We start from the raw sequence: 22,330 nt of genomic DNA, 5'->3' as shown, positions 1-22,330 counted from the left end.
ATTGTGTTTCATTTTGGGGGGAGGGGGAAGTGTCGGGTGGGGAATATGAACTGTTAAAAAAAAACAAAAAAACGTGTTTACTCCTTTTAAATGTATTGTGCCATTAATACAAGAAAAACTACAGTAATAGCTCGACAAAAAGGGAGCCAGGCCAGGTGTAGATTGTGTACAGGTGATATTTACCCCTCATCTTTCTGCTCTTCAGGAAGTTCTCTCTGACTGACGTTCAGTTGTCTGATATATTTATGGAGATTTTCTGTGCTGACAGATGTATAGTTTTTATTGTAACTTTCCTTTACTGAATATGAAGTCCGGCAGCATGCTACGACAGGTGTTTTTGTTTTTCAAAAGGGGCATTAGCGTATCCACCTTGTAAAGACTGCGACACAAACTTTGTAGTGATTTTTGTGGAGGGACGAGGGCGAATCGGGGACTTCTGTCTCGCTACAACATAAAGAGGGAAACTTGTGCCATATGATTCACTGGTTGTCATGACAATTCAGGTTCCTTTGACTTGAAATGAAATGTGTTGTTTAGTCGTTCTGTGGGATTGTCACTGAGCTTTTTTTTCCCCTTTTTTTTGGCAGTTTTGTTGTAACTCTAGAGCCATTTTTGGGTTGGGGGTTCTGAAGAAGAAGGGAGCAGGAACTGTTTGTGTAATTATAAACTTTTTAAGAAGCAGTCTTATTCAGTTTGCTTTTATTAATTGATGTCAGTGTTTTCTCTTAAGAAGCACCTTTTCCCTCTCTATAACAGACTGATTTAATCCCTCTCCCCCCCTCCTCCTCCTCCTCGTTTGTCATCGGTAAACTTGCTTTCACCCTAACCCATTTCCCAGAGAAAGTAAGATCGTGGAGAGATGTGATGTCAAATCTGCCGTTCGAGGTGAAGACGTGTTTTAACAAAGCGTTGCCTGTGCTGAACATGTGGTCTCAATGACAATCGCCTACATGACACCGGTTCTCTGCTCTTTTTAACTGTGTTACCGGATGGCCGAGTCCATCTTTTAAATTTTTTCGCTTACACATACATTTCTGTGTGCGGTTAAAGGAGTGAAATGCGTTCTGTTTTTTGGGGGTGTTGAGGCCAAGCAGACACACCTTTTGGCTTTTACATCACTGCAAAATTTGTGACTGGTTCCTAAAAAGCCTTTAATAAAAGTAAACCATGCTAAACTGACCGTCTGTGATTGATTTTTGCTCATGAGAGTGCTCGGTTTGATTATGTTAACTTTCCTGCCTGTTTGAAGGTTTATCTCAGTCGGTCTTTATCTCATTTACATGGGAGCATTTTACATTAGCTTTCACTACACAAGTTAATCAGAAATCTGTTCATTACAGTCAAGAGAGCCATGCTGCACGCTGTCAAACAGGGCTGTAGCTAACTTTTTATTTCATTGCCGTTTAATACTATAATCCTTTTTGTCTGTATTATGTTACCACCCTACAGGAGCCTGCAGGAGGTCTGCTCTGCTTCACTGTGTGTGCAACATGCTGCTCATAGTGAACCTTTAGATTCATCGGATTTTCTAAGTATAGTTTTCTAGGATCTTAACTTTAATGTTTGAATTAGTCAGGTAAACCTCCACAATTACTAATACTGTAGGGTCTTAACTTTACAATTTTATTTAGTGGGATAAATTAGCATTTTATCCAAGCTTTTTAAGCTTTCTAAGTAGTTCACTCATGTAAATTCACATCATAAATCACACTGTGGGGTCTTACTATTTAAATGTGTTGGATAAATTCTCTGTTAGAAAGCACTTGGGCTGTACTTTGAATGTGAGATAAATAATGATGACTAAGGTAGCAGAAACATCACAATTTCTGATCAAATTGTTTATATATCTTGCTACTGAATTTCAAATTTAGTAAAGCAGAGACCTGCAACAAATCTGCAGCTTTTTAAATGACAGTTAATTGTCAGAATTGTTGCCTTTTTTTTCTCAGAGCAACTAATGAATTGTTTCACCTCTCCTTTTAAAGAACATCAATCTGGACAACAGTTTTATCCACATAATGCATGAAACTGGATTTCTCCATTTTAATCCAATTCTACATGCTTTACTGGCATTAATATCAGGCTGATAATATTGCCAAAGCATCAAGCACTGTGTCAAAAAAAAAGTTTTAAAAAATGAGGAGAGAAAATTAAAAATTAAGACGAATAAAGAAAACTAATAAGAGCATTTTAAAAAAGGGGCAAAATCTAAGAAAAACACAGTAAAAGTGTTGTATGTACCTTATGTATGTGTATTTATATATTTCACCGTGCCAGTTGGTTTTATATATACCAGCAAACAATTTCAAAAAGGTAAGCAACATTTAATTTTATTTATGGGGAAACAATCTCAGGATAGATGTCATGTAAAACTGTGAATCATCTTTATATCAATGCAGAAACAAACAAACAAACAAAATCAGTTCAGTGCATTTTAATCACGTAATTCCTCGCCACGTCCAAATGTGATCTCAGCAAGTTTGGCGTAAATGTCGAAGTGCTTTGTGCCCAGGTAGCTGCCGAAGACGGCCTGCAGCAGCATCACCGCCCTCATCTTCCTCAGGACCGGTCTGGACACCTCCATGCTGAAGCGCAGCATGGTGCCCTTCTCCGGCATCGGGGTGGTGGAGTACCTGGAGGCGAGGCCGATGTTCAGAGGCAAGGCCAGCACGATGGGGTACAGGCAGCCGCCCACCAGTCCGACCAGCGCGCCTCGCATTATGCAGCAGGTGGGGCAGAGGAGGTCCCCGGACATCAGCGGGTTAGACACGGTGGCGTTGTACAGGGCGCATGTGGTCAGGAAGGGCAGCGCCGCCATCGGCAGGATGGTGGAGACCCGCGCCTGCGTCACGTTCAGAGCTCTGCGGTAAAGACTGTTGGAGATCAGTCCCGCTAGTCCGGCGTTTCCCCCCAGGTACAGCGATCCGTAGCTAAAAAGTTTCTGATCGATGTCAGGCAGTTTCTGGAAATTCTTCATCAACATTTCCGCAATCACATCCCTGGTGAGCCCGTGTCCAGGCGCGCTCTCCTTCTGGGTGTTTTCCGACATCTTCACGGTGGCTGTTTAAACCAATCCACCCCATAAAATCCAAAAATCCTTGAGTTTACTCAGTTATCACATTTAGGTGAGCTGATTCTCACCTACAGGGAGCAGACATGTCTTATTACCCACAAGCCAACGCGGGTAGTGTGGGTTTATTTTTGCCCTGAGTCTTAACTGTCAGGCAGAGGAAGCGGCTCTGGAGCCTTTTCAGGATCACAATCAGTTGTATTGCCAAGGAGGTTCTCATATACGAGGACATATGATGTGGTGATTTGGTGCATTACAGTAAACGCTGACAAGTAGAGACTTTTTTAAAGGTTTTTTTTGTTGCAAGTCAATAGGCAGTAAGTGTTCATCAAGTGGACTAAAAGAAAACTACACGTCCACTTAGACATACCTCGTGTACACCAATATAAAACGCAAATACAAAAAGGACATAACCAAAAGATAATTTAATTCATCACCTGTAAACCAACCACAGAAGAACTGATCACTGTAGAAACGCAAAAAAGAAAAACAAAATCAGTCTGTTTTGTTAGTATTTGGCGTATCCAGTCTTAAAGGGGAAATGCTGCCTGGTTGTGCCTGACAGGCTAAGCTCAGGACAACAATTCCCCAAAGGTCATAGCAGTGGGCGTCGTCATTGTGGGTTACGTCATGGAATTTGTTTAAGAACGTTTCATCGAATTCTCGGGAAGGTCGCCATTTTTGAAGACGACAAGTCGGAAGCGTTTTTCCAGTTTCTTTGTTCAAAATTGTCCTACGACGGTTAGGTCTTCACATTCGGACCTCAGAATTGTTAAAGAAAGGTAAAGCCATTTCTTTTGTCGTAACTAATAAAGAAATACATCCGTTAACTACAGTTGGTGTGTAGCAGCTCTGTCGGCTGTTATCAAGTTAGCTTTTCCGACATTCGACGTCTCGCCAACATGGCAGATGCTAACGTGGAGAGCTAGCCGTGGTTAGCTATGAGCGTTTAGTTCCTTAAGTAATATCACTAAAGCAGGCAAGCTGATGCACATCTTTCTACAGTGCAGGCAGTCACCACTTAAAGCTGGATGGCACACGTTATATAGTGCCTAAAGTTAGCCACAGTGGCGTTTATGTTGTGTAGGTGACTAATCTATTTCGTCGCAGCTCGAGTTGTCGACAACAAGCTAACAACAGCTAGCATTAGCTATTTGGATTATCAGTTCGCCTCGAAACAGTTGACCGATTATAACAAAATACCAAATAAAGATATCGATTTGTATTGGGAAGTTTTTTAAGCGTTATACAAATGGAAGTGATGAAACGCGGGAGCTGATGTAGAAGGTGTTATGCCGTTAAAGGCCTTCACTGTCACGGAGTTGTTGTTGAACGACGAGGCCGTCGAGTCAAGGCCAACGTGAGCCAAACGTTCAAGTTGGCCTTGACTTGTTTCCTGTTATTAACGTAAGGTGTAGCAGGTATTACACTGCACTGTTCGTCGACTAACGTCATAAGCTAATCATAGGAAAAGTTTTAAATTGGTTTAAAAGCGATAAAAGAAGATGTTGTTTTTAGCTGACCGTTTTAGCTGATTACTATATTTCAGTAATGATTAGTTTATCCGTCGTGCAAACATTGCGAACTCCGAGTGCATTCTTAGGGCCGAAGGTCGCATTTTCAACCTGCGTGTTTTTTTCATAGCAGTAGTTCAGAATGTATACATTTCCAAAATAATCCTGTAAGTCCGCGTAAAAGTCTCTAAAATTCAACTTGTATCAAAGGTAATGCTGACTAGATTGACATTTGTTGCTCCACTTCAGCGGATGTTATTTATCTTTCCATGCAGCTCTATTTAAGCTGACTGCAACCACATGTAATCCATGATATTTAGTCTGTTGCAGTGGGGGAGGGGCAACCTTTGAAAATCATTTGATATGTGGCAACACACAGGAATCGTGTAACATTGAAAAACAACAGGAATAAATGCCTTTTTATGAGTCCTTGAAATTCAGTTTGTCATTTAATTTTTTTTTTTTTCCCATCTGTTTTAGATGCGACACTCAAAGCGTATGCGCTCCCCAGGTGTCTGGCTTGATGAGTACAGCTGGGAAGAGAGAATGGAGTGTCACAAGCGAAGGAGACGAGATTCGCACAGCAGCGAAAGAGAAAATAAGTCCAGAAGAACTCACCATCAACACAAGGCATACGAGGGGTATATATCAGTACTTATTCAGATCTTACGACTATTTACAGGGTTTTGTGTTTTTTGAGTACAAATTTAACTGAGTTGAACAATATATGAACAACTGCATTACGTGAAGGTGACAGTTTCACCTGATGTCCTGGGTATTCTCAAAATTTAACTCAACTCATATTCAATAGTGTTTGTTTGTGAAAAAAACTGTTTGCAAACCTAGCATTGCATCATAACATACAAGGGACAATTAATGGAAAACTTATAAAACATTTCCTGATGATGTTGTCGAAATATATCATTACATGGTGATGTACTGATCAAGAACAGTTAAACATAGCAAATCTGTCAGTTTTCACATTTATGTGATATTTTTGTTACCTGTCTGTATTGTAGCTTAGTTGTGAGCAGGTGTTAATAAATGGATGTTGTTTAATGTTAGAGTATATTGGCTTTGAACCAAACATATTGCAAATATGATGAGGTAGCGGTTTTGTTTTTACAGACCAGGTAATGTTAAAGCGCCGTGCTGCTCTTACCACCGGAACTCTCGCTCGTGGATTAGTCCTTGAGCTGTACTTGGTGTGTGTGTTTATGTGTTTGGGAGGCGTGGCTTTAGAGGGAGAACTGAAGGGAGGGGGTGTTCTTTTTTTTTTTTCTTTCTGTTGATTGCTTTCAAAATCTGGCTTGCACTTGGTATTTCAGCTGTCTGACCAACTCCAGTTTTAAACTGAGGCGCAACAGCTTAGAGTCCACATCCTGTCAATTATTACTAGGTCCATCCACTTCTGCTTTGTTAAAGAAGGACCAATACAGATTCGCTGGGCAGATAACTAGTAAATGCCTGCTTGTTTTGACCGATCGTTCAAAATACTGTTGCTAGATTTCAGAATTTAATGTTGGATTGTTAAGGCGTCAATTTTGTTAACTCATTGACTCCATATTAACTGCCTCACAGATATTTATCTTACTGTCTGTACTTTGTTTTTACTTTATAGAATTGCCAAATTGCAGATTCAGATCATCTAGCAAAGTTTTGTACAGTGTTTTGTCAATCCACCTTTTTGTGGGCATGCTTTATGGCCAATGGGGTTACATTAGACGTTTCCAGATCTACTCTAATTTTAATTCTGTAGAGAGGCAGATTTCTTCCTGGAAGACAACTGACACCACCAGGGTGCTAAGGCCCTAAGGGTTTCTTGGTCTTTTTTAGATGCTTAACTGCTAACATGACCTACTGGGTGGAAGTTTGCTGGAAGTGACTGGAAACATTCTTCAACTTTAATGAAAAAAATAATGGGACTTTATAGAGAAAGCCATATATAGGGAATGCATTTTTATGTAAGGAATGCATGCTTAAAAGAATTTTTTTTTTTAATCTTTGCATTTCATTTTGGCAGAAATGGTACTACGTAGGTGTTAACTGCTAGTGTGCCAAGATCTGCAGGTGTGGAGTCGCAGATTGTATTACACACCATCCAAAAGTGCTGAAAAGTTTTTAGCAACTTCCAATGCCTCACACTTACTCTGCCAATGTGGCTCTCTGTCAAGTTGAATGCTTTTTAAGGAGGGAATGCTTTGGGTTGCCAAGGAGATGGTTGTATAAATATTAAAGTTACCCAAATATGGGCCATTAGATGTTGACTTTTACAGACTCATAAAAGTACTATTTGTGCCGTAATCTGTTATGACATTGCTTTCTGAACTTCAGGCTCTTAATGAGCAGGATGCTGGGTGTTTGGTGGCCCTAAATCAGTATGTTGCTAATTACAAATCTTATATAAAAGGCTCAGGGATAAAGTGTCAGGCAATAGGCGGTCCATTAGCACCATCCCATCCACTCTTCACTTTCAAGCTTGATCACAGACAAGGAACTGTGCTGTTCCTTACGTGACCGTCCTTTGCTTCTTGTTGTTGACTTGTGTGTCTCATCTTTTGTTTGACTGCAGGCACTACCTGGAGACCCGCAGTCTGAACCAAAGGCTGGACGCTCGTGAAGAACACACTCAGGATCACAGTTTGGACATGGCCTGTGACGATGTCAGTCATGAAAGCACCTGCAAGGACAGAGACCGTGACTGGCACCACTACAGCAAGTCATCTGGGCGTAGTGGACGCAGCAGGCGAAGCAGCCGTAGCCGCAAGCAAAGAGACAGAAGGCGCAGACGCAGCCCCTCTCACCACGGGTCGTCCTCGGTACGGGAACTTCCTTCTCCTCTCTCCCCCTCCTCTGTCTATACCACCAAATCGAATGGGTCATTATCACTGGTGTTTAGCCAATGCTTAACACCCATCTCTTTGTCTTTCTGTATCTCTGTGTGTTCTACTCCTCACTGTAAAGCATGATTTCCAGTAATGACAAGTAGGGACTTGGGGGCTCAGGAAGTAAGGGATTTTGAGTGTTTATAGTTTTGCAAGACAAAAGTGGACCCAGTATTTTTGTTGAGATTTTAGTGGGCAGTTGTGGGAAGTGATACTAAAGCATTAACCTGTATAGCAAGAGTTAAAATCAATCAAGTTCAGTTTTTTTCTGTACTATTTTGAGAAAGTCTCTCATCTGAAAATCTTGTTGCCATGTTTTTCTTCTGTAACACACACTATGTGGTGGCTGCCGGCCAATTTCTCTGACGGGGCTGAATTTGAATTTGCTGCTCCGTCCTCCCGTCCATTCGCCTGCTGGTGTTACTGAACGGGCTGAATCTATCCACCCCTACACCTCCCCCCCTTGGCCTGGTTGAATGAATGACGATGTCGCATTGTGGTGGCCGGGTGCTGGCTGACTGATGGGTTATTGATGTGATGGCGGATTGCGGCGGGTCCGGTGCAGAGGAGGAGCCATCACCGCAGGAGCAGGAAAAGATCCAGGAGTGTTGAGGATGATGACGAGGGTCACCTCATCTATCACAGTGGAGACATGCTGAGAGCGAGATGTATAGAATATATACCTTTTTTTTCTACTGTTGTTCACATTTGTCTCTCACTCTCTTGTCTGGTTTTTATTTCCAAACATTAATATAGAGACTGAAGTATTTGGGCCAGTAGATTTAAATTTTTTGGTTAGATATTGCTCGTCAGTTTAACATACTTAGCATTGAGTTGTATGTCAGTGTTCAGAAGTCTTTTATTGTAGTGCAGCTTAACTGAGCATTGTAACATCAGGCAGTGAACTCAGCAAAAGGACTGTTTCATTTTGTCAGTGCTGTGTGCCTAACTTCAACTCTCTATTTTCTGTAGATGAGATTGTGTGTACTCTAGGAGAGGGTGCCTTTGGGAAGGTCGTCGAATGCATTGATCACTCAAAGTAAGGACCAAGACAAAAATACTCTTAACTAGTTTAATGTTGACAATCTTTTTTTTTTTTTTTTTAATTGCTGGCTTCTCCTTCAAATTTTGTCAATGTATTAAAATGCAATCTCAAATTTCATGTGTTTCAGTGATGGGGCTCGCGTGGCTCTGAAGATCATTAAAAACATAGACCGCTACCGTGAGGCAGCCATGTCTGAGGTAGAGGTGCTTGAACAGTTGAAGTCCCTCGACTGTGATAGAAAATAGTAAGTAACTGCATATCATGTGAGTTTTTCTACAGAGCAGTGAGAAAATACAAAATGGTTTATTTTGGCATACAGGCTGTTTAACTTTGTGTCTTTTTTTCTTTTCATCTCCTTTCAGTGCTTGTGTGCGCATGCTGGACTGGTTTGACTACCACGGTCATGTTTGTATTGCTTTTGAGCTGCTTGGCCTCAGCACATATGATTTCCTCAAGGAAAACAACTTTCAGCCTTTCCCCATTGAACACATCAGACACATGGCGTACCAGATCATTCGAGCTGTGCAATGTGAGTAATAGTCATACGTAGTTTGTGTGAAAATGTTCCTGTATGTTTAGGGGGGAAAAAAAGAAACTCAGCTCAGTTACAAATGCGCTCGTCTTGTCTTTCAGTTCTGCATAAAAACAAGCTGACTCACACGGATCTGAAGCCTGAGAATATCCTTTTCATAGATTCAGACTATGATATGGAGTACAACCGTGAAATGGTAAGTGTTCTAAATATTTATTGAGAATGTCACACAGGCCAAAGTGCTGGCAAAAGTACAAAAATTCTTGTTTGTTCCAACGGCTGAGAGTTTCTTGACTGTGTTTGTTCACAGAAACGAGATGAACGAACTTTGAAAAACCCAGATGTGAAAATCGTTGACTTTGGTAACGCCACGTATGATCACGAGCACCATACCTCTGTGGTGTCCACGCGTCACTACCGAGCTCCTGAAGTCATTTTAGGTAAGTGGCTGTTTTAAAGAATTGCACTAAAGCTTTAGACATATCCTTGAGGGGTAACTTGTTATTTAACATTGTGTCTTTCAGATTTAGGCTGGGACCATTCCTGTGATGTCTGGAGTGTAGGCTGTATCCTCATTGAGTACTACCTTGGATCTACACTCTTCCAGGTAGGTGGCAGTAGAGAGCATGACAATTTAAATACTCTTGTCAATTGCTACGGCACTGATTCATCTGGCCTTTTTGGTTTTCTCATTCAGACACACGACAGTAAAGAGCATCTTGCTATGATGGAGAGAGTCCTTGGCCCCATACCTACAAACCTCCTGGAGAAAACCAGGTAATGATCCATTGATCAGCCAATTTATTTGTTCCTTGTGAAACATATTTATTATTTTAAAGTTTACATATTTGTATTGGTAATTAAATACATATTTGTAACTGATGGAATTCATCTTGACAATTTTGTGTTGTATAGAAAACGACGATATGTTCACCGTTGCAAACTGGACTGGGATGTGCACAGCTCTGCTGGAAGATACGTCAGGAAACACTGCAAACCTCTCAAGGTAAGAGAACAAAGTTTTAAGGTAGACCTTTAAATTGTGGATTTCTGTCAAAAGATCCTGCCGGATTTGTTGTCTGTCAGTGATGACTGAAATGCTGGCACTGCAAGCCCCACCCTGTAACTTCTTAAGTTTCAAGAAGTACTCCCCAAGAGCAGGGACTTTGTTGGGGGTTCAGCCACAGTTCCACCCAGAGTGCCTAGAACTTGATGTCACAGGATCTTTTTTCAAGCAACAGAAAGGTTCCGTCACACCAGTAGTTGTCTGCATTCTCACCACTCTAAAGACCTGTGAACTTTAGGCAAGTCAGTCTGTCGATTTAAGAAAATAGGGACTGCTCCTTTTGCTTGTCATTGTTGTTTACAATGATTTCCCCAGAACCTACTTTGGAACCTGGTCGCTGTAGGGAAAATGCCCTGAGTTCCTGTAAAGGTTCCTGTACCCTGACAAAAGTTCATGTGGTGAAAATGGGACTTTTCTGCCTGCAACTTCACTTCAGACAGGAGACCTGAGTTCCTCAAAAGGCCCTCAGTTTCCAGAAGCTTAAGTTTTGTTCCAAGTTACAACAGTATATATAGCTCACAACTTATAGTAACAGATTTCTTAATTTGTTGCATGCAGACGCTGAGCTCAGCTGATGGTCACAAAGCGGTTCAGGTGTAGGCTAACTGGATCAAAGAGAAATGCACAACATGCCCGTTAATCAGGGAGTGTTGGAGTTAACGGAATGTATCTAAGTGAAGCTGTTTGCTCCAGTAGCCAGTGTTTCTGGAGAGGTGGCACACAAATGTATTTTTCTTGGTGTGTTTGATTAACTTTATAAACTGCTACCTCAAAATTGGTTCAGTGAACACTTGAAAGTCTCATTTGTAAACAAATCAAACTTTGCAAAAATGCTATACTGCAAGGCTCTTCTGTGTTTATTGTAGTAGGTCATAAGTGTATTTCTGAAACTGCAATTAAAGTAGAACCCTAGTTAAATAACGTCTTTTAATGAGACTGTCCTTTTTTTCCCCCCTCTTCAGCATTACATGGTGTCTAAGGGTGACGCCCACCAGCAGCTCTTTAACCTGATCGAGAGGATGATGGAGTACGACCCAGCTAAGCGCCTCAGTCTGGAACAGGCTCTCCGACATCCCTTTTTCTCCTGCTACTATAAGAGAAGCGGCAGCAGTAAAAGCAGCACCAGCACGAGCAGAAGCGGCAGCAGCAGTAGCAAAAAAGACTGAACTCCTGAACCTGTAAACCTCTGACCTGCACCCTCGGTCAAGGCCTGGCTGTCACCATGACATTCATCACAGTTCTCAGTGCCAGCTGCTACTTCCTGACTCTCCAGGAGAGGTGAACCTTAACTGACTGTATCAGTCCACTGCCCTGCTTTGCTGTGTTCTCCCCAAGCCAGTGCTAAGTCTCAGTCATCATGTTGCAATAAAACCTATTGCATATTTTCATGTGATTACATCCCTTGAGTGATGTCTATTTATTTGATGTTGTAATTTAAATTGTAGCTTCGAAGCATATACTGTTCAAAATTTATTTTATTTTATTTTAGTCCAGTTTTTTTTTTTTCAGTGTTCTCTCTGTGCATTGTGAACTAGGTGATGGGTAATGGAACAGATTGAGAAATTCTTGCATCAGTCACGCCAGTAAATTATTCAGCATTGCAAATGTAAAAAAAAAAAAAAAAAAAGCTTTGGGGGCAGAAAATCCTTGTAAATAGTTTGTTCAGATATCTTGTTTTTTCACTGACTGGTAATGTAACTTTTGCAGTATCATACATTTTCAATAAACTTGACACCAGAACTTGTTTTGTGCTCTTTGTGTGTGTCGGGGGGAAATAAGTGTTTATTTGTGCTTTAGCTGCGTTGGTCCACATGATGGCAGTAAAGAGCCTCTGTTACTGCAAGAGTCAACCTCCTGCAGGTTCTGATCGACACTGAAGGCTTGTCAAGACTAATCACCTCACTCTAGTTTTTAGCTTTTCAGCCTAACAATAGTGGGGAAACCTGAAATCTGGGTGTCTTTTCAGGATTCTCCTGTGCTGGGTTTTTAATGTTAATTGTAAATGTCTACAGTGGAAGTAGAGGAAAGAAGGAGTGTTTAAAATTACTGTTCATTCAGGATTCAACAAACTGGGAACACGAGGATAGAGTGGCATTGTCTTGACAGTTTTGATAAGAGATTGTTTGGATCCCTGTTTTGAATTATGTCTCACTTACGTGGAGAATTTCCGTCCAGAGCATCCTTGATAGTACAGAAGGTGCGTTCTTTGTTCAGATTACACCACGACAGACCTCCAATCTAAAGTGTCCTAACTTAAAAGAACAAAATATTCTGCAGCTTTCACAATTAATCGCATTGACAAGGAAGCATCACGGAGCCTATGCACGCGTTTTTCTATACATTTTAGTCGACTGTGGATTTGGAGAAACTATGGTGACAAACAATATAAGTGGAATGACATGTGGTCCCTGACTGATCACAAATTGGCCAACCCCAGATCAGCGTCATTCACAGCTGTCAATCCGCAGCTTCCCACGTGGTCAGCAGGGCGGGCGCTTTTCAACTAGTCGAACGTGCAACCTTTAGGAAGTCAAACAACTGGATCCATTGGTAGTTGCACTTGCGCATCCATGTGGGACACTCCCCAACAGGAAACAGCGACCTGCAAGTCAGAAGGCGCCTCTTCTCTAGTTGGCATCCAGATTACTCCCATCTGTGCCTGGCGTAAACCCGGTGCGCACTGCTGCTGCCTCTGATTCCAAGACTAATTTAAGGCAGCGCTTTGAACCCAGAGCCCACTGTGCTGTTGTCGTGAATGTGTTAGGTGCTGCTTTAGTCAGTCCACGGAGCCAGATTGTAGATTTGCTGCAGAACAACATCTGCACAATAAGTTGTTTTGGTAGTTTTCTGTTCACTTAAGTGGAGTTTAACGCGCTGGATCGCAACATGGATACAGCGAGCGACTCTATCGGAGAAAGTAAGCCGGTGTGTCAGTGTGCCCCCAAGTCTGCGGTCCAGCGGTGGCTGCCAGGTTTTCCCATCGCGCTGTGCCTGCTGATGTCCCTGAGCTCCATCACCGTGTGTCTTCTGATGAGCGTTAAGACGTACCAGCTGGAGAACCGACTGCAGATGGAGATGGACAAATCGTCCATCTTCCAACCCCCGCAAAGGACTTTTCTAAACGAGGATGGGACCCTAATTTCAGAGCTGAGCGCCCCAATAGGGAAACTCGTGGACGAGGTACGTGTCAACTATTTTGGATCTAACTGACACTAATTGATTGTCATAAATCCCTTTTCTGTGCTTGTGAATCTCTGACAGAGTCGCCACTCGCCTGTGCGTAAACTGTGCGTAATAACAGGGAACATGTGCAGTGAGGTTTGGAAATGCACAGAGTGGGCACTTTTTTTTTTGGCAGTTGTACCCTAATTATTCCCCCTAAAATCAGTTCCTCTTAATGCACGACCTTAGGGATCAAACATGCATGCAGCTGGCCAATTAGTTTGTGGTTCCAGCTCTTTATGGGGTGACATAACCACTGATGATAGACACCAACCTATAATTTTATCACATGGAGAAGAAATTAAGGAAAGTCTTCTCATTGTAGAGCTGTATGTAATGGGAGAGAGAGGCTATGCTCTCATAAATGTTATTGGTAGTCACTGAGATCATTTAAATAACATTACATTTAATGATTCTTTTTGCTTAATGATTTCAATTTGTCCCCGTTTTGAAAGCAAACTAATTGGAGCTTTATAACTTCCACTGGTTTGCATTGAGACGATATTCATGTCTAGAACAGACATTTTATCTGACATTGGAATTTCCTCTTTGTGTGTTTTGCAGAAAGTGGTGGTTCTGATGCCCAAACTGCGGACAGCTAGAGATGTTGGCCAAGAGTGCTCCTGTCCTCCAGGTACGCGTCTCTGCTCTTTGTAGCGTTAGTGCCACCTTCCAAACCACATAAGCCAAACAAACAAAACACTAAAAGCCAGAACCCTATTTCAGGTAAAGGTTAATGTCTAAGCTTGCTTGTGAAACCTGATTGTCTGTCTGCCGCTGGTGCTTTTGGCATCCCCCTCCCCCTGAACTTTAAATGTATGTTTGTGTCTGTGTGTGTGTGTGTGTGTGTGTGTGTGCTCCTATTCTGTGTGGAGGATTACGTCTTGTAAGCCTGCATAGGGCCCATACTGTGACGGCAGACCGATGGGGTTTGGGACGTCCAGCCTGAGCCCTGCACTTCTGCGTCAGTGGGGGGGGATGCTCACTTTAATAGATGGAGCAGCCGTGTGCCAAGATTGGCCACGTTTGGCTTGTGGTGTTCATTACAGGGCTTGTGATAGTTCCTGGGGTGGAGAACAGTGTGTGATCCTCATCATGTTACACGCACACAGTCCCCCATTATGCCTGTGAACTAAAGAAAAATGAGATTTCTTTTATTTCACGTTAAGTCGCTACTGGGTGCGATGTAACATGCTGAGAGGGGGAAGCATGCACATCAGTCGGAGTCACCTGCTGGTCAGCTGTGTGTTTAAGAATTTACATCTTATACAGCACCTATGGAAGGGGAAGTGGTGCTTTACTGACATAAATCTTTTGGCTTGCAGCAACAGGATGTGTGTGTTTTATTGAAACTGGCAATCAAGATGTTCAAGCTCAAGTGGAATCTTGTCTCTGCTTGTACACAATTTCTTGTCCTAAATATTTCTATATGAAGTAGTTTATGCAGCTTTCTCAAGATGCTTAGCTGTAGATTTGGCATCTTTCCTCGCCTGGCTCTTCTTCTTTTCTTATGTTTTTGTCTCTGGGTGTGAATCGCCCTGCAAAAACAGGAACAGGTGAAAGCATTCACAAGTGGAATTTCTGGCCCACTTTCAACACATTCTGTTTCCAGTCTGCAGTCCACTTTGCCAAGGTAGCTGTCTGGTGTTGTCTGATGGGTCAGCAAAGTTGTTTCTCGTTCTTTGCCCGTGATTGAGCCAGTGATATGGCTAATTCATGCTGTGGTTTCTTTGGCTGCTTTCGACACTCAATGCATTTCTCATAAGTATGACTCAGGAGAAATTAGAGGTCTATTATAAAAAAAAGAAGTTGCTTGGGTAGGATTATCCTGCACTGCCCCGATAGTGAATTTTAATGTAATTACTCCATTAGATGATATTATTGTATCAGATGTTACGTCCAATTTTCTTGTCAATTTCACTGAACTGCTGCGTAATCAAGCGGTTTTGGCACTGCTATGCAAATATTCACGAGTCTATTTAAAGTTTTCTCTTTTTTTTTTTTCAGTTTCTGTTCTCTAGATGTGGTGTTTTGATTTTGGTGAAACAAAAGGCTATTTTGTTTATTGTGGCTTTGATGCAACTAAATGCCTGCGGACATGTCTCAGCAATTAGATTGCTCAATACAGACTTGTTAACATTCCTCCATAAAATGTGTTTATTTCTAAAGAGGGACTTTTCGGCCAATAAATGTTTTTTTTTTTTCTTTTTGTGCCATCACTGTTGGGCCTGTGTTTACGTAAAGTGCTCTATATGTGACTAAATGTGTTTTGATGTGCGTATATCTAAACTCTGATATGCCCACATGTGTGCATCTCATCTGCGTCCTTGCGAGAGAGTTTACAGTCGGTATCGTGGTCCCATGTGGCCGCTGGTGCGTCTGTCCCGGAGCCTTTGAGGGGCCGACGGAGGCACCTCTCTCAACACGACACTGTAAGAAGAGACCCTCCTCTCCCTTTAGCACCGACTCTCACCACCTGTAACTTGAATCTCTTACCACCAGGATCACAGGCCAAGGTATTTCTGCCTGTATGTGTGTGAGACACAGCATGAGTGGCATTTCTGTCATTAAAACTATGCCCTCCGCATCAGGGTGCTCACCTTTCTGCATGCACGAGGACAAGGGCCCAACAGGGGGCAGCACCACTAAAGCAGCAGGAACCACTGAGGATGTTGAACTTGTCGTTGACACTAGTGACGGAACGTTCCTCTTGTGAAAATCTAAGTATTTTTGAAAGCAAGGCCCCATGGTTCAGTCACCGCTGGAGTAGCAGGAACACTGTCTATAAATAGTGTGCGACCCGAGAAACATTTACCTCCTGTGTCCCCTCAGCTGGAAGCAACATTGCGACGCTTTTATGCTCACAGATGCGGTCTTTAGGTAAACTGTCACTGAGTCCAAGTCTGCTTACAAGCTTCAGGTGTTTGCAATTAACACCCGCCTGTTCCCTTCAGCAGACACACAAACGTATGCAGACGTTCATGCACGCAGGCGTTCGTTACTCAAACACAACACCTCGACGGTGCCTCGGCTAATCAGAATCATGTGGGAGCTCGGTGTGTCCTGTGTAGGCGGGGCGGATTGTCATCTCTGCAATTTGCATTTAGAAGCTGTTTAACAGGTCTGATACCAGCTAGGGGGCACAAAGTCTGCCCACACTTTGGCACGGGACTAAAAGTAAATGCCAGCCAGAGACGCCCATTAATATTCCTCAGTCAGCAGTCACTGATAGCTGTGCTGCAGGGGCGGGTGTGAAAAACACGCAGCTCATCACCGGTTTGCTGAGATAACACTTTGAGGTGTTTTAGGAAACTCAAGGTTGACGTGTTCTTCAGTGGGAATGACCTCCTAGACAGTTAAGCAAATAAAAAAATGATGATAAATCTAGAAAAATGGTGTCTTACTTCGTAAAACCATTACTTAAACAGTTTTTGATGATTCTCAGGCGACTATTTTATAGTTAGAAAAGATTTTTGACTATTTTGTTAATGAAAAAATGCAGTTTATCCACCACTCTTTCATTTGTTGCTTTTCTTCCTGGGAGTCGAGCGCACACAACTGCCATTCACAAGCTGCCACAAACAGCCCAATGGTCAACCCCTTGTCCATATGCAGTTTTCCATTTACTGATCAGTACATTTAGAAATGTCTAAGTTAAACTACTGCTGCGTGTCCTTAAGTTTGTGTCTTGCGATGTTCAGGGCTGAGCTCCTTCGGTCTGTGCAGCTCATCTAAGTCTTTGGTGTTGGTGTATATGAGGCCAAGAGGTCAGACCCCTGGCTGCGCAGTCAGATCAATTTCCATCAGATAAGAGCTCATTAACACACTGAACGGGAACGCGGGCCCCCCATATTTGCGTGTTTGTGTGTGTTTATATAATTGAGAGAGCATGCTCGCAGCGGGGCTCCTTGACGTATTTAACATGTACACATACCGACAAAAGTATTAAAAAAAATAAAATACTGCTTTCTGTATTTATTGCATTTCCAAAGTTCTGCGGTGGTTAATCATACTCCCACGCTGTCTGCGGCAGTTTAATGTCTAATATGCCGAGAAATACATTATTACATTTAGTGCGAACCCCGGCGGTGTTAACCTTCCCGTCTGGGGAGCAGCCTCTCACCTCGGAGGCAGAGGGGAGGCCGCACGCTCTCCCTGCCCAGCATCCTGCTCTCCCACCTGGAGGAGGAGACGGGGGAGAGCCAGCTTTTTTTTTTTTTTTTTGGGAGATGGAGACCCACAATGGGGCCAACATCCCCTCGGGCCTGCGTTTTGTTTTTAAAGCCATAATAAATCCGACAGGAAGCTCGCAGCTACCTATACAGTCTATCGCCACAGGAAGAATACACAGGCCATATAAGATCCATTAATGACCATTTTAAAACAATAAACGCAGGAAATTTGTTTTCATAAGTGGTCTTGTTTTAGATTTGTTCCACTATAGCTATGGGCTGTTGAAGCACTACAATGCCGGACCAGAGCACATAACTAGCTGTGTCTGTGTGCACATGTGTGACTTTCTGGTCCTGTGTTTCTATTTGTGTGTGTTTCATGTGCACGTGTTTGTTTTGATGTCTGCAGGCACATGTTTTAGTGTGCGACTGGGAGCGCATTGCTTTAAATTCACGGTGTATGCAGGCAGTTATGAAGAGGGGATCCTGTGGCAGAAAATCCAGGTGGCTTATTACTTTATGCTGCAGGGGGAAGGAGATTTCAAACTCGAGAGTAAAATACACCATCTTTAACGTACATAATACCTTCTGTCCTGCTGCTGCGTAGAGCCTCAGTGTCTGCGCACCAATGTCTCCCAGAGTCGGCCTGTGGGATGTTTTCTGCTGTGTAAATCTTTTTCTGCTTCAGACAGAGATTTCAGAATATCATCCGGTTGATCCACGTCTTTATTGGCAGAACTGAGTTTCCCCAACTGTTGACATGCATACTTGACATACTGTACATCTTCATGAGGTCAATTCACAAGTTTGTTTGATAGATTCAAACTCCTGTACCTTGAATTCAGTGTTTTAGGAGACAAAATATGAAGGATGAATGAATAGTTGATTTGCGTTGCATTGTCAGGATGGAAGTAGCCTGTTGCTTTCTCTCTCCTCCTCCTGCTTTCTTTCCTCACAGCCTGCATTTTGCTCTATTTTACTCACCACAGACATTATTGTCATATGGACAGCAGCTCGAATGCGCAGCTGTGTGATCCTCGTGTCCTCAGGTTACTATATCCTTGAGCTGCTGTGTCTGTAATTCTACTCTGGTCACTGCAATGCAAGAGGGGAATAAAAATGAGTGACTCCTCTTGATATCTTTTTCTTATTTGGAAGATGATCTTGGAAGTCTTGAGTGTGTGCTCAGTTTATTTGTAGGAGGGAAAGGGGAATGCTGCCTCTTGGATAGTTGGAAGTATTTAGTTTGGAGATGCTGTATCGTTGGAGTCACAGGCTGAGCAAAGGGGCTCATTAATTTGCTTTAAAGAGGTGTTTCTAGATGAATAACTACATTCTCCAGGATTGAGAAGCGAATTCATCACAAAGCTTGTGTGTGGAAATCCTCCACATGCTGCTGGTAAGCCAGCGTCAAACCAGGAATTTACTAAATTGGGTTGCACCAATAAATGTTAAAGTGGAACTGCAGCGATTTTACACATCCAAGTGTGTTAACAGGTCCGAGGGAGTACTATTGCATATGTGAAAAACCCTGTATAAAGCTTTTTGTGGCTCCAGAGGGAGCTGCAGGAAGTCTGTGGTGCTGCACAATCAAATTCAATTAACAGTGCAGACAGAAGTCACTGAGACATCGTTAGTTGTCTGCCATATGGATTTGTAGGGCTGATAGCTGTAATTAGTAATAAAGGAGAATTAAAAAACAATTAAAATATTGGTGTCAAAACTGAGAATAAGACAAACTCCAAGGCACATTTTTAGTTGAAATGCTTCTGTTAATTATTAATTGACATAAGTCTGATAAAAAGTACTTATATATATTGTAATGATAGTGTTGATAGGCTGTTACTTGTGATCTGTAGTGGATCAGGTAGAGCTGTGGGTTCTTGAGATCACAGAGAGGTGACTACAGATAGTGGCAGCTGTGTCAGAGCCAAAGTAACACAATTCGAAATCCATTTATTTTATCAGAGCATTGGTTAAGAAGATAATAATACCAACAATCGGTTGATGTCTGTCTGCTGTGTCAGCTGTGAATAAATAAAATACCAGTTTAAAGCCGTAATACAATCTGTTACCCTTACCTGTCGGTCCTTTCTAAACATGGATGTGGCTTTGTAATGTCTGTAAATGTTAAAATCATCTCTGTTTACAGTCATCATATCATTATTATATGATATTTTAATTAAATGTGGATTAATTAGGTGTGTACGTAGACCATAATCCATGACCTCGTACCTTAATTACTCCTTAACCTTAAATTAGTAAGATTTTAGAGAGCTTAAGTTCACTCTGTCAGTTGGTTCAACTGTTTAAAAAAAAAAAGAAGAAGAAGTAATAATCTGGCAGCAAGGGGGCCAGAAAAACACTAAAATGTGCTGGAATACTGTAACGTTCAAAAACTGTAAAACATGGCAAAAATAACGACAGATATCTGTAAAATACTGTATTTTTAGTGGATTTAAATACAGTAAACCATTGGAATTTCATGGTCATACATTGTGAAAGAACAAATTATTATTTATTTTTTTCAAAAAAGATTTTTGTTGTATAATTTAACAAAACCAGGAAAATCTGTAAAATAGCTGCTAAAGACTAATTTACCATGTTCAGTCTCTAATATACATAATCTTACAAAAAGCAGCAAATATCTTGAAAAAGTATATTTCATAGTTGATTTAAATACTTTAAAACAAGATATTTTTCTAGTCAAATGCTGTAAAATAGTGAATAACGTTTGTAACACATTTTTGCTGAGGACGCTATTGACAGTTTTGCCCCAATTATTAGTAAATGAATCCCCTTTTTCAGTGATTTAACTAGTTAGTATCAGTAATTATCTGTAATAAAACAGGAGAGCGCTGTAACGTAACAGTAAACCATTTGAGAAATTACAGTGAAAAACTGTTTAAAACTTTTTTACAGTGTAGTTACACCTGGATGCCACTGGGTGTTAATGTGAAGAAACAACTATTATCTGTTCTGGAGATGTCTGGTGGTAGTTTGGTTTAGTGATGCATCAATCTCACCTGTAACAGAGTGTCACAACGCAAAGGTTGAACTTGAGCACAGCTGGTGCAGGTGTGGACTTTGTGTGTGTGTGTGTGTGTGTGTGTGTTGCCCCGCTTGACCATTGGTTCACACACACACACACACACACACACACACACACACTACCCACCCACCCAGAAACCACATCCAGACCCCTCCCCTCTCTGTCTCTCATCAGCCTTCTTATTAAAGTTAGCTTTGTGAAACCACAGTGTTTAACAGCGGGGCCGACATTCTTCCTCTTGAAAAATAAACAGCTGGACACAGGCCGGCCAGTCGGCAGCCCCCCGAAGGCCCGCGAGGACCTCAGGAACGCACAGAGGAGCAAAGGGCCCGGTGCCAGGCTCCGAAGCCCGAGATGTGCAGAACACACTCGGAGCCACTTTCTCCACAGACGAGCTCATCCAGCGATAGTAACTCTGCTTCAGTGCTGGATGCAATTATCTGCTGACATAATATCATATTAGCTGTCAGAGCTAACTGAGGTCATTAAAGGCAGGAAACGATGTGCTGCGGCTACAGGAAGAAACACAGATTGTGACTTATTTAAAGGATTTTGCATCCATGTGTTCATATTTAAGCATCACATTGTAGGCCGTCACCTCTTGGCGAGCAGCGGAGAGAGTCATTTCCAAAAAGAGCCGGCGCTTGAGCAACAGCTATGTAAGGGCATGTTTATATTTATATCATTGTCCTTTTTTTTTCAGGCATGTCAGAGAACAGAGGAAGTACTGTGGCTAAAGTCTCTCATGCGCTGCACAGATCCCTCCAGTGATGTAAGGACATAGAAACAGGAATTATTCCTGTACACAACTCCAGTGTTTATTTCTTACCACAGGTGGACAGAAACAGAATTCCACATTTTTGAGAAACATTGTGCGCCGTGTATATCATTAAGGAGCAATTTCGTAATAAGTTGTTATTTTAACATCTTCACAGCAATGTTGGGTTTAATGAAGTGCTCCTAAATAAATATTTACAATCATTCAGTACAGAATAATTGTTGTTCTAAAATGAGATATCAATCATTAGTTATGCACATGGCATCAAAGCACAGTTTGATTTAGGAGAACATCTGATTTGCTGCTTTTCATACAATAATGCTTTGTCTGATGCACATGATTTCGAAACACACATTGTTTTCAGCAGGCCAGTGCGCATCAAAAGCTTCGGAGTGTGTCAAACCGCAATGACACAATTCATTTTTTTATGCAGTCTTGGAATGATTTAAGAGCATCACCACAGAATTATCCATGATTTTCTGGAGCTGGTGACTTAGCAGATGGCCTTCAGAAGGTTAATGTTTCCATACTGAGTGTTCTTGTATTGAAATATGCTCTTTTTCCTGAAGAGAGAATAATGTCAGAGACTTTTCAACATATTGTTGACTTTTGTAGCAGAAAAAAACAACATGAGATGTTGGAAGGGTCTGAAATTATGTGTGCGTTATGATTATTTGCACGCCAACGTCAAGTTTAACTCTCTGCAAGGAGTTTCTGGGTTTTTTTGGTCCTATCAAACTTTTCTTCAGTGTGGACTTTTTTTTTTTTTTAACTGCAACATAAAGTCCTGTACCTCTGTGAAAATGGGTCGACATAGAGAGAATTAAAAATGCCTTTTGTGCAGTATGATGCAGTTATAATGCCATAAATCATTATCAAAGAAAAAAAAGAAAGTTGAATTTCTTTGATTACATGTGTTGCAAATGACCATGAGTCAACATATACATTTTTTCAAGAACCTACAGATGTCACCAATACTGGAAAATAAGTAATT

At 41.7% G+C, this 22,330-nt stretch overlaps 3 protein-coding genes across 7 annotated transcripts in view; 2 read left to right on the top strand and 1 right to left on the bottom strand.

Annotated features, from left to right (window-relative positions):
- Positions 1-2,308: 2,308 nt before the first annotated feature.
- tmem126a (transmembrane protein 126A) lies at positions 2,309-3,171 on the bottom strand. The gene has a single exon (XM_008277710.1). It carries the CDS (start codon positions 3,047-3,049, stop codon positions 2,435-2,437), a length of 615 nt encoding a protein of 204 aa, XP_008275932.1. The 5' UTR covers positions 3,050-3,171; the 3' UTR covers positions 2,309-2,434.
- A 546-nt stretch (positions 3,172-3,717) lies between these two features.
- clk4b (CDC-like kinase 4b) lies at positions 3,718-11,852 on the top strand. Of its 2 annotated transcripts, XM_008277708.1 has the most exons (13): positions 3,718-3,852; positions 5,065-5,225; positions 7,157-7,403; positions 8,035-8,137; positions 8,442-8,508; positions 8,642-8,758; positions 8,877-9,043; positions 9,148-9,242; positions 9,357-9,486; positions 9,571-9,653; positions 9,744-9,823; positions 9,962-10,052; positions 11,075-11,852. In XM_008277708.1, exons 2-13 carry the CDS (start codon positions 5,065-5,067, stop codon positions 11,276-11,278), a joined length of 1,545 nt encoding a protein of 514 aa, XP_008275930.1. In that variant the 5' UTR covers positions 3,718-3,852; the 3' UTR covers positions 11,279-11,852. The 2 variants fall into 2 exon arrangements, with proteins under 2 accessions (XP_008275930.1, XP_008275931.1); XM_008277709.1 differs by lacking the exons at positions 3,718-3,852; positions 5,065-5,225 and having other exon boundaries at positions 7,043-7,403.
- Positions 11,853-12,648: 796 nt separating this feature from the next.
- col23a1b (collagen type XXIII alpha 1 chain b) overlaps positions 12,649-22,330 on the top strand; it is a 135,867-nt gene continuing 126,185 nt past the window's right edge. For all 4 annotated transcript variants that reach the window (XM_008277706.1, XM_008277707.1, XM_008277705.1 and 1 more), the window contains exons 1-2: positions 12,649-13,292; positions 13,899-13,968. In XM_008277706.1, the coding sequence (XP_008275928.1) occupies positions 12,999-13,292; positions 13,899-13,968 (364 nt within the window). In that variant the 5' untranslated portion in view covers positions 12,649-12,998. The remainder of the gene's footprint in view (positions 13,293-13,898; positions 13,969-22,330) is intronic.

Source organism: Stegastes partitus, unplaced genomic scaffold (assembly GCF_000690725.1).
Source record: "Stegastes partitus isolate 25-593 unplaced genomic scaffold, Stegastes_partitus-1.0.2 Scaffold106, whole genome shotgun sequence".
Taxonomy (NCBI): Eukaryota; Metazoa; Chordata; class Actinopteri; family Pomacentridae; genus Stegastes; species Stegastes partitus.
This window is presented reverse-complemented; position numbering and strand designations above follow the sequence as displayed.